This window comes from Procambarus clarkii, chromosome 94 (genome assembly GCF_040958095.1).
Source record: "Procambarus clarkii isolate CNS0578487 chromosome 94, FALCON_Pclarkii_2.0, whole genome shotgun sequence".
NCBI classification, from domain to species: domain Eukaryota; kingdom Metazoa; phylum Arthropoda; class Malacostraca; order Decapoda; family Cambaridae; genus Procambarus; species Procambarus clarkii.
The window spans coordinates 7346895-7359093 of record NC_091243.1 but is presented as its reverse complement, the minus strand read 5'-3'; the positions used below and the strand labels follow the sequence as shown (position 1 = coordinate 7359093).

Below are 12199 nucleotides of genomic sequence, written 5' to 3'. Positions count from 1 at the left end.
GAAAACTGGCTTATTATGTTCTCCATCTGACTGTCTATTTCGCTGTCTGTCTGTCTGTCTGTCTGTCTGTCTGTCTGTCTGTCTGTCTGTCTGTCTGTCTCTCTCTCTCTCTCTCTCTCTCTCTCTCTCTCTCTCTCTCTCTCTCTCACCTGGTGATGCACCACAGCGCGTCCTTTCATCCCCTGAGACGAGAAAGAGAAAGAGAAAGAGAAAGAGAGAGAGAGAGAGAGAGAGAGAGAGAGAGAGAGAGAGAGAGAGAGAGAGAGAGAGAGAGAGAGAGAGAGATCCTGGTGTGCTCCCATGAGGGCCTCAGGCTGTAACTCCCTTTTACATTTACTGGTTAATTCTTTTGCGACGTGATATTTGGTGGGATTTAACGATTTCTCTGTCCATTCTCACTTTTCCTCTCTTTGTATTTCCTGGTTTTTCATTTGATTTCTTCTTTCCTATCATGTTTCTCCCCCCTTTCTCTTTAACAGTCTACTTATTTGTGTATGTATACATGTATTAATTTATGTATGAATGTATGTATGTATGTATGTATGTATGTATGTATGTATGTATGTATGCATGTATGTATGTATGTATGTATGTATGTATGTATGTATGTATCTATGTATGTATGTATGTTTGTATGTATGCATGTATGTATGTATGTATGTATGTATGTATGTATGTATGCATGTATGTATGTATGTATGTATGTATGTATGTATGCATGTATGTATGTATGTATGTATGTATGTATGTATGTATGTATGTATGTATGTTTGTATGTACATATGAACGTACATATGCATGTATATATGTGTGTGTGTTTCTATGGATGAATGAATGTATGTACATAAGTATTTAAGTGTACTTTCCTAGTACTGCTTACCTAATTGTGCTGGCCAGAGTTCAATTTTGGCCCTTCGGTCCTTGTGCTCAGAACGCTCATTTGACAGGAGACTGAGCACTTAAGGCCTGGTCATATTCACATATGAAGCTTAAGTATGAAGTCTACCGCTAACCCTTCACTTTCCAGCGCATGCTGTTCCGTGTTCACTTGTCTAATATTAAAAAAAATGTCCTTCTAATATCTTGATGTCAAATAATTGTCTATTTTCCATTTGTTTTACCGTATCAGTGTACCATTCTTTCAAAATAGTTTTATAGTCTGCCCAGTTTATTTCCCTAGGGGAGTTTTAAAGAGCAATCATGTCTCCCATGACATATTTCATTGAAAGTTTCGTACATTTGTTGTCTATTTGGTACATTATACTTACAGCTCTTGCACATGTCTGGTTGCATATATATCTATCTATCTATCTATATATATATATATATATATATATATATATATATATATATATATATATATATATATATGTATATATATATATATATATATATATATATATATATATATATATATATATATATATATACATATATATATGTATCTATATATATATATATATATATATATATATATATATATATATATATATATACATATATATATGTATATATATATATATATATATATATATATATATATATATATATATATATATATACATATATATATATATATGTATATATATATATATATATATATATATATATATATATATATATATATATAATATCTAATATTATATATATATAATATTATATATTATCATATCATCCGCTGCTATCCCTACCCCCGCCTTCCCTGCTCTCTTTTCATTTTCTTGCCCTCTCCTCCCCACTCTTCTCCCCCCCTCCCCTCCTGCTATCCCCTGTTCCACCCCCTCCCCCTGCTATCCCCTCCCCCCCCCTACCCCACCGCCCAGCCCCCATCATTCTTCCTGATCCCATAACTTTATTGCCCGTTTAATCTCATAAGAAATTCCGCTGTAACTTTTTATTTTCTCTCCCAGGACGAGAAATGACCGACCACTCCACAGCGCTGAGTTGGCTCTTGCTGCTGCTTCCATTCCTAGGTGAGACGACGCCCTTACTGCTATCTCTTACCGTATGATTGATTGAAGACGGTTTAACTTGATGGTAGACAGTAGTGTGTTTGTTACTGTTGTTTGTAATGTGTTTGTTGGTGTCAACGGCGTCTGAGTTTGTTTGTTTACTAGGGAACATACGGTGTTAAAATGGTCGTTAGGGAATGGAGAGTTTGGGAGTCAGAAATAAGCGTGGGATGTAAAGAACGTGAGGGTGGGGAGGAATTTTTGCAAGTGTTTACGGCAAATATTGTGGAAGGGATAGTGTTCTACTTGCGTAACAATTATACACAAAATTCCTTTTCCCTTCCTCCAAATCCCCCCCCCCCTTCCCCCTTCCACACACACACACACACACACACACACACACACACACACACACACACACACACACACACACACACACACACACACACACACACACGACACTAGAGAAAAGAAGGGAGAAAGGAGATATGATTGGGACATATAAAATACTCAGGGGAATTGACAAAGTGGAAATAGATGAAATGTTCACACGTAATAATAACAGAACGAGGGGACATGGGTGGAAACTGGAAACTCAGATGAGTCACAGAGATGTTAGGAAGTTTTCTTTTAGCGTGAGAGTAGTGGAAAAATGGAATGCACTTGGGGAACAGGTTGTGGAAGCAAATACTATTCATACTTTTAAAACTAGGTATGATAGGGAAATGTGACAGGAGTCATTGCTGTAAACAACCGATAGCTGGAAAGGCGGGATCCAAGAGTCAATGCTCGATCCTGCAAGCACATATAGGTGAGTACACACACACACACACACATACACACACACACACACACATGAATAGGTGAATATTCACATTCACACATACATACAACTAGACAAGTTGTGTGTATGTGGTGTGTGTGTGTGTGTGTGTGTGTGTGTGTGTGTGTGTGTGTGTGTGTGTGTGTGTGTGTGTGTGTGTGTACACGGAAGGTGTCGTGATCCTATTTTGTATGTGTTGCATGTGACATGTGCTGAGTATGGAATATATGGGAGAGTGTGGGGGGCGGGGGAGGGAGGATGAGGGGGAGGGGCGGTGTGGTTGTAAATGTTGTTTGTCGGGAATTGTATTTGCAGGTGTTTGTGTGTCTTGGTTGATTTATGTGGCGGGTGTTGGAGAGTGTGGAGCATAATGCGGGGATTAATGTGTGTTGCATGTACAGGATTGATGTTTGTGGAGGACTAATGTGTACTGCATTGAGAGGGATATTGTGGTGATTGTTGTGGATTGATGCGAGTTACATGTGGAGGGATTGTATGGCAAGTCAGTGAAGTTGATCAGTGTGAGTATTATAGAACTGTTTGTATGGGAATTGCACATCATGTGCCGCTGCCACATGTCATATGTGAGCTGTATGTTGCATCTTCTTGCCTAAGTTGCATGCGGTTAATGAACCGTGTGAAGGGGACTATCAGGAGAAGGCATCAAGTCATTACAACTATATAACACTAGGAAAGGGGTCAGGATTTGGGATGGGACGAGGGGAAGGAATGGTATCCGACCACTTAGACGGTCGGGGGATTGAACGCCGACCTGCATGAAGCCAGACCGTCGCTCTACCGTCCAGTCCAACTGGTTGGACACATGTGTAGCACCCTTGATGTTCCGTGTCTCACCACACAGGGGCTGGAGGCGAGGGAGGCGTCTCGTCCATAGCCACGCAGCTGCTGCCGCTCAGCGTGAAGACTCAGCGGTTCGTGAGCGTGTCGGAGGCCCACTACGACCATACGCACCACACACACCACCACCACCACGACTCCCCCGACCCTCACTTCGACCTCTCCGCCAACACCACCAAGGAGGTCTTCCTCGGAGCCACAGCCACGCTCGACTGTACCGTCCACGACCTCCTCAACGAGTCGGTCAGTCACAATCATGTTTGTTTTTCATGTTTTTTGGCATCGCTCAGAGCCATTTGGGTCTTTGAGGTCATCATTATACAGATTGTTATTATAAATATTAAACAAATGTTCGTTAATCACCTGCCAAATCTCCTGTTTATGACTGCTCAGCATTAGATCAGAGGACGGTCGAATTTACAATATGAAATCAAATGCCTTTTCTTTGGTATGTACTAAACAGTATGATTAATTGATCAATATGTCTTCGGAGTCAGGGGGATCTTGAAGGAGCATAGTCTGAGAACACACTCCATCATCACAACACAGGTTGTGATGATGGGTTAACGCTTGGTTTACAACATATAAGTCGGTTACTGAAGTGTTTGATCTTACAGTCCCTTCAGTCATGTTCTAACAACTAATTAAAAAAATGGCTCGTTCACTCTCAGTCTATATTGTTAATAGTTCTTAGATAAATCTAATCAAAGCTCCTAACCTAATCTTACCTTCCTAAACCTAGCCTAGCCAAATCTAACCTAACCTAACCTAATCTAACCTAACCTAACCTAACCTAACCAAATCTAACCTAACCTAACCTTACTTAGAATTAACTATGCATAAACCCACAATATATATAATAATATTAATTTTTTTTACTATGAATTTTTTTTGGATTATATCGTGAGAAAGACTTTTCCTGGCAGTACGTGTTCAAATACTGCCTCGTTAAAGTCCAACGCGCGACCGTAATTGAATTGCAGCTTGAGTTGGCGAATGGGTGTGGCACCCATGGGCTGGTGGATGGGTGTGGCGCCCATGGGCTGGTGGATGGGTGTGGCGCCCATGGGCTGGTGGATGGGTGTGGCGCCCATGAACTAGCGGGTGGGTGTGGCGCCCATGGGCAGATTCACTGCCACACTTCATTCTTTGTTTCATTGCCACAATGAGGTCTTTGTTTCACTGTTACAATTGGATCTTTGTTTCACTGCCACAATGGGGTCTTGGGGGCATTACTACAATTGGGTCTCTGGTTCACCACCACAAGTGGGTCTCTGGTTCACCACCACAAGTGGTTCTCTGGTTCGCCACCACAATTGGGTCTCTGGTTCACCCACCACAATTGGGTCTCTGGTTCACCACCACAATTGGGTCTCTGGTTCACCACCACAATTGGGTCTCTGGTTCACCACCACAATTGGGTCTCTGGTTCACCACCACAATTGGGTCTCTGGTTCACCACCACAATTGGGTCTCTGGTTCACCACCACAATTGGGTCTCTGGTTCACCACCACAATTGGGTCTCTGGTTTACCACCACAATTGGGTCTCTGGTTCACCACCACAATTGGGTCTCTGGCTCACCACTACAATTGGGTCTCTGGTTCACCACCACAAGTGGGTCTCTGGTTCGCCACCACAAGTGGGTCTCTGGTTCACCACCACAAGTGGGTCTCTGGTTCGCCACCACAAGTGGGTCTCTGGTTCACCACCACAAGTGGGTCTCTGGTTCACCACCACAATTGGGTCTCTGGTTCACCCACCACAAGTGGGTCTCTGGTTCACCCACCACAAGTGGGTCTCTGGTTCACCACCACAATTGGGTCTCTGGTTCACCACCACAATTGGGTCTCTGGTTCACCACCACAATTGGGTCTCTGGTTCACCACCACAATTGGGTCTCTGGATCACCACCACAATTGGGTCTCTGGTTCACCACCACAATTGGGTCTCTGGTTCACCACCACAATTGGGTCTCTGGTTCACCACCACAATTGGGTCTCTGGTTCACCACCACAATTGGGTCTCTGGTTTACCACCACAATTGGGTCTCTGGTTCACCACCACAATTGGGTCTCTGGCTCACCACTACAATTGGGTCTCTGGTTCACCACCACAAGTGGGTCTCTGGTTCGCCACCACAAGTGGGTCTCTGGTTCACCACCACAAGTGGGTCTCTGGTTCGCCACCACAAGTGGGTCTCTGGTTCACCACCACAAGTGGGTCTCTGGTTCACCACCACAATTGGGTCTCTGGTTCACCCACCACAAGTGGGTCTCTGGTTCACCCACCACAAGTGGGTCTCTGGTTCACCACCACAATTGGGTCTCTGGTTCACCACCACAATTGGGTCTCTGGTTCACCAACACAATTGGGTCTCTGGTTCACCACCACAATTGGGTCTCTGGATCACCACCACAATTGGGTCTCTGGTTCACCACCACAATTGGGTCTCTGGTTCACCACCACAATTGGGTCTCTGGTTCACCACCACAAGTGGGTCTCTGGTTCACCACCACAATTGGGTCTCTGGATCACCACCACAATTGGGTCTCTGGTTCACCACCACAATTGGGTCTCTGGTTCACCACCACAATTGGGTCTCTGGTTCACCACCACAATTGGGTCTCTGGTTCACCACCACAAGTGGGTCTCTGGTTCACCACCACAATTGGGTCTCTGGTTCACCACCACAAGTGGGTCTCTGGTTCACCACCACAATTGGGTCTCTGGTTCACCACCACAATTGGGTCTCTGGTTCACCACCACAAGTGGGTCTCTGGTTCACCACCACAATTGGGTCTCTGGTTCACCACCACAATTGGGTCTCTGGTTCACCACCACAAGTGGGTCTCTGGTTCACCACCACAAGTGGGTCTCTGGTTCACCACCACAATTGGGTCTCTGGTTCACCCACCACAAGTGGGTCTCTGGTTCACCCACCACAAGTGGGTCTCTGGTTCACCCACCACAAGTGGGTCTCTGGTTCACCCACCACAAGTGGGTCTCTGGTTCACCCACCACAAGTGGGTCTCTGGTTCACCCACCACAAGTGGGTCTCTGGTTCACCACCACAAGTGGGTCTCTGGTTCACCACCACAAGTGGGTCTCTGGTTCACCACCACAAGTGGGTCTTTGGGTCCCTACGAGTTGGATTGTTAAGACAGTTGTTTGTCTCTACAACGAATTGGTGAGTCGCTGGTTAGCTCCCAAATCCTGTCCAACTAGATAAAATCGAATGATTAATCGCCTGTTCATTAGGTCCTCATTAACAACTACCAAAATGCTCATTAATCCAGCCCAACCAAATCCCTATTTATGCAACCCATCCTAATACAGACAGACACATATACAGAGAGAGACCCGGGAAACGCCGGCTATCTCCCCCTTACTCTACATGTGTATGAACGAGAATGTCTGTTTGCCTCTCTGTCTGTTTAAGGCTGGAGGAGACGCTTGGAGTCTAGCCTCACACAACTTTAAGGGTGAATGGTCTTGGGTACGGGGTGGACATAGGCTGGTCGGGAGTCGGTCCTATTCGGCCTATTAAGAGGGGGGATCGGGCCCACTTGTAACCCTCCCCTCCTCCGCCCCCCTACATGTAATAGGCGAAGTAGAGGCTGGACAAGTTCTTAGATTTCATTCTCGAAAACTGTGATCGCGAATTTAACATTATTTTATTTTCAAGACAGAGAGAGACAGAACACAGAGGAAAGGAGAGGAGGATGTTCAGGGAGAGGGGAGGATAAAGGGGAAATGAGGGAGAGGACGGAATGAGAGCGGACGGGGGGATAGAGAAAGATGAGAGATGGAGGTGATTTGGAGAGATGTGTAAAAGTGAATAGCCCCGGGCACAGCCGGGTGCTCCTCCCAGTTACATATAACACACAACGCAGAAAATCTGGATGATTATGGCAATGGAAATATTGCTTAAACAAGGTTGAATCGACGAGTCAAGGTCACAGAACGAAGATCAAACCTCTTCAATAATACTCATAATCCTTTATTCCTCTACAGGCCACCGCTCCAGTTAATAATTTTTTATCTCTAAAGTTGAATAAATCCTCACTGATTAAATTTGCAACAATCTTTAATCTGGATTCACATTTGCTTGAATGTGAGTCCGTGAATGTAGAGGCAATATGACAGGGGCAAGCTCATGCTCCTGTAATTTTAAAAGACAGTCACAACCAACTCAACCATGGTGAGCTATAAGCCACACATCACCGGAGGTTGCATTGATCATACCTGTGGTTTGGAAGACATCTACCTTGTGTCTACATTGTTATGGTCCCGGGGATCAATGTCTCCACGGTCCGGACTCTAGCCAGACCTCCTAGTTTTTGGTCTGTTAGTCGCCACTGCCCACAGTCTGACGTACGCATCACAACCCGGTTAATCAGGGCTCTCCCTGGAAACACAAACCGTAACTGTCTCTATTTTCCGCTTGTTACAACTTGTAATAAAGTTGTTACATCTTGGCTTAACGTGTTTATGACGTATTAGAACGTTGTTACAACTTGCTATATTGGTTGTTATAACTGGTTAGGAGGTGTTAAAACTTGTTCGAACGTTGTACCAACGTCGTAGTTTCGGTGTGTGTTTGGCGCCTACAAAAAGTTTTGTAGGCGTGGATCACGTTCCCTTCAGAGCGCCGTGAAAGATCAGGTAGCTACGCCCCCTTACATGTAGCGGGGGTGTTGGGTCGTTAATGTGGGGTAGAATTGGTGTGGGTATCGGTCAGCTCTTGAGGGGGTCTTTCATACTCTTCAGCCACGGTAAAAGTTGCCACTCGTGGGCTTAAGGCGTGAGTTATAGAACCACTTTTGTCCCTTGGTATGTGTCAATTGGCTGTTAATATCAGCCAATTAACACATAATTATATTCTACCCACTTCAAGACCCCAAACCAACATAGAATCAGCGAGAACAATATAGAAGCAGCAAATATGCAAAATATATCCATTGTTTCGTGTTCTGTCTCTTGTTAGTTCACCCAAAAACATTCGTCACATCACCTCATCCAAAAACGAATATAAACATGAAATGATCTTCGTAAAAAACCTGTCTCTGGAAATGTGAGAAATCCTTGCGCAACGCTTTTAGGCGTCAGACAATAAATAAAAATGAGGAAATAAACTTTGGAGAGTTAATTTTTCAATTACCCCCGACAGTGAAGAAAAACGTAAGAAATATTGAGAAGATTCGTGTTAAGAATCATTACTCTTACCCTTTCGGTCATATTCAACAATATGTGTTTACAAGAAAGACTGCTACCAATATATGTATGTATGTATATATATATATATATATATATATATATATATATATATATATATATATATATATATATATATATATATATATATATGTGTGTGGGTGTGTGTGTGTGTGTGTGTGTGTGTGTGTGTGTGTGTGTGTGTGTGTGTGTGTGTGTGTGTGTGTGTGTGTGTGTGTGTGTATGGCTCTTGCACGCTCAGCACATCAATGTCGCCGGTGTGAAAATACGTCATTAGATCAAAAAAACATCTTACGCACGTCTGACGCACACTTCTTACATTGTACGTAAGAAATTTAAGAGTTCCTTTCTGGAAAGGCTGAGTGTCCGTAAATTATGGAAAGATTAATGTTCTCAAGTTAAAAGCCATTTCGTACTAGTGAAAAATTGTCCAAGTTATTAATGTGGGAGATCTTTCATCTGTTGTTGGGTCAACGGACTGTTTCCCGTTTTTCACATGTTCACAAATGTTCACAGAAAGTATTATTTGAAATAAGGACCAGAATGCAGTTGGAAATTACTGTTAGAACACATATGTGTCTTCGTGTGTTGCATTAACCACAGGTGTACTTAATTCAGCACCAGCTGAGGTTTGTAATAGCGTGTGACATGGTAACATTGAAAAACACTGTGCCTAGGAATTTCTATGATTAAGATTTTACTTACTCGAGCTTGGAAGTTTAAAAAACAGGGGCATCATGGTGCAACCTGTCCTCGACTCAAGTCCATTACATCCAGCGGTCGACCCCACAGACGCATTCATAAATTTTAACATGCTGTTCATTCAAAACGGGAATTTTCTCAAGTATAAATTAATATTATAATATATTAGCATATTGTGTATAAATAGGCATAGGTTAGGTTAGGTTAGGTGTTTAGGTTCTGTTGGCGATTATTTGTATTTGTAGTACGTGGGTGAAGCATTTACAGCGTTGTGGTTCGAACAAAATTCGTCAGTGAAGCACTTGTTCCGGATATGTTCGAACGTCAGCAGTTGTGAGTCGTGTGTAAACCGCTTTTCATTCATAAACAGGGGGTTTGGCGGGTGCATGGAATCACTTTTGGATCTTTGTTTGGAGGACGGGCTGAAGAAACTGCCCATTTTCCAACCCGTTCTCGCAAATTTAATAAGTCAATATTGACTTATTAAATATGTGCATAGGTGACATACTTAACATAATAGATACCCTTAAAAAGATTCATAGAAAACACCGACCTTACCTAACCTTGTTAGTATCTTAAGATAAGCATCTTATTGCTTCGTAATTACAATTATTACCTAACCTATAATAGGTATAGGTTAAGTAATAATTGTAATTACGAAGCAATAAGATGCTTATCTTAAGATACTAACAAGGTTAGGTAAGGTCGGTGTTTTCTATGAATCTTTTTAAGGGTATCTATTATGTTTAGTATATCACTATGAACGTAGTTAATAAGTCAATATTGACTTTACGAATTTGCGAGAACGGGTTGCATTTTCTTACCAAGTCGTAGCTCAGTCGATTAAGGCAGCGTTTGGGATCATCTCGGACGTAGATTCGAATCCTCGTCACGGCCCTTGTGGATTTGTTCTTGGAAGTTTCAAAATAGAGCTTTGCTTGGTGGTGTTAGCCAGTTCATGCAGATTTGGGAACGATTCGCCCGGCTGTTTGTGTTAAGGATAGGGCAGGAGGCCGGGCCGGGCGGTGGGACGCGTTGATGTGGCTGGGAAAATCCGTATGAAATCCGTCCTCATACCAAGTCCATTCCATCCAGCAGTCGACCCCAAAGTCAAAATTCATCAATTTTAACATGTTGTTCATTCACAACAGGAATTTTCTCAAATATAAATTAATAATGTTATATATTAGCAAACTGTGCATATTTAAGCACTGGTTAGGTTAGGTGTTTAGGTTCTGTTGGCGATTATTTGTATGTGTAGTACGTGAGTGAAGAATTTAGAGCGTTGGGGTTCGAAAAAAACGAAGCACTTGTTTCGGAAGTGTTCGGACGTCATCAGTTGTGAGTCGTGGGTAAAAGCCCGTCCTTCAAACAAAGGCCAAAGTCTATTCCATGCACCCGCCAAACCCCCTGTTTGTGAATGAAAACGGTTTACACACGACTCACAACTGATGACGTCCGAACACTTCCGGAACAAGTGCTTCGCGTTTGTTCGAACTACAACGCTGTAAATGTTTCACTCACGTACTACAAATACAAATAATCGCCAACAGAACCTAAACACCTGACCTAACCAGTGCCTATATATATATATATATATATATAATATATATATATATATATATATATATATATATATATATATATATATATATATATATATATATATATATATATATATTTTGGTAGCAGTCTTTCCTGTAGACATATATTATTAAATATGACCGAAAAAGTAAGATTAATAATTCTAACACGAATTTTCTCTATCTTTCGTACATTTCTTTTCACGGTTGGTGTTAATTCAAAAATCAATTCTCCAAAACAATAAAATAAAAATAAAAATGAATTTTGGAGAATTGATTTTTGAATTACCACCAACAGTGAAAAGAAATGTACGAAAGATAGAGAAAATTCGTGTTAGAATTATTAATCTTACTTTTTCGGTCATATTTAATAATAATATATATATATATATATATATATATATATATATATATATATATATATATATATATATATATATATATATGCTAATATATAACAATATTATCTTATATTTGAGAAAATTCATATTTTGTATGACCATCATATTAAAATTGATGAATGTGTCTTCGGGGTCGACCACTGGATGGAATGGACATGGTCTGAGGACCAAGGATGGTGTTTTTGTATTTTTTTTTGTGTGTGTGGGAGGTGGGCGGGGGATTTAGTAGTTAATTGTTGGGTTTTTAGTAATTTTTTGTACACCTTTCATTATTTTTTTGATAGGCATTTAGTCTTTTTTTTGGTTTTGCTGGTTATTAAATAGTTTTTCGTTGCACATTTATTAGTTTGCCGTTCAGTAGTTGTTTTGTTGGGCATTTATCATTTTTTGTTCGGTGTTTAAAAGTTTTTTGTTATGCAATTCGTAAAATTGTATTGGGCGTTTAGCAATATTTTGTTCGATGATTTGGAGCCTTTTGTTAGAGACTTTGTGTGTTTGGTTTGATATTTGAGTGGTTCTCTGGGAGGTGTTTGTTTGTTTGTTTTCTTAGTCATTTTGTAGTTCTTGTTGGGGCGTTTTCTGTGGGGGGTGACAGATGTTCGAATAGGTAGATACCGTGGGGTGACAGATGTTGGAATAGGT

General features: G+C 41.7%; 1 protein-coding gene across 1 annotated transcript in view; it reads left to right on the top strand.

The window, feature by feature from the left end:
- Nucleotides 1–12199, top strand: part of LOC123747298 (obscurin) — an 80536-nt gene that overhangs the window by 42520 nt on the left and 25817 nt on the right. Inside the window, exons 2-3 of the mRNA XM_069319804.1 lie at nt 1911–1973; nt 3638–3876. Coding sequence (XP_069175905.1) covers nt 1919–1973; nt 3638–3876 — 294 coding nt within the window. The 5' untranslated portion in view covers nt 1911–1918. The remainder of the gene's footprint in view (nt 1–1910; nt 1974–3637; nt 3877–12199) is intronic.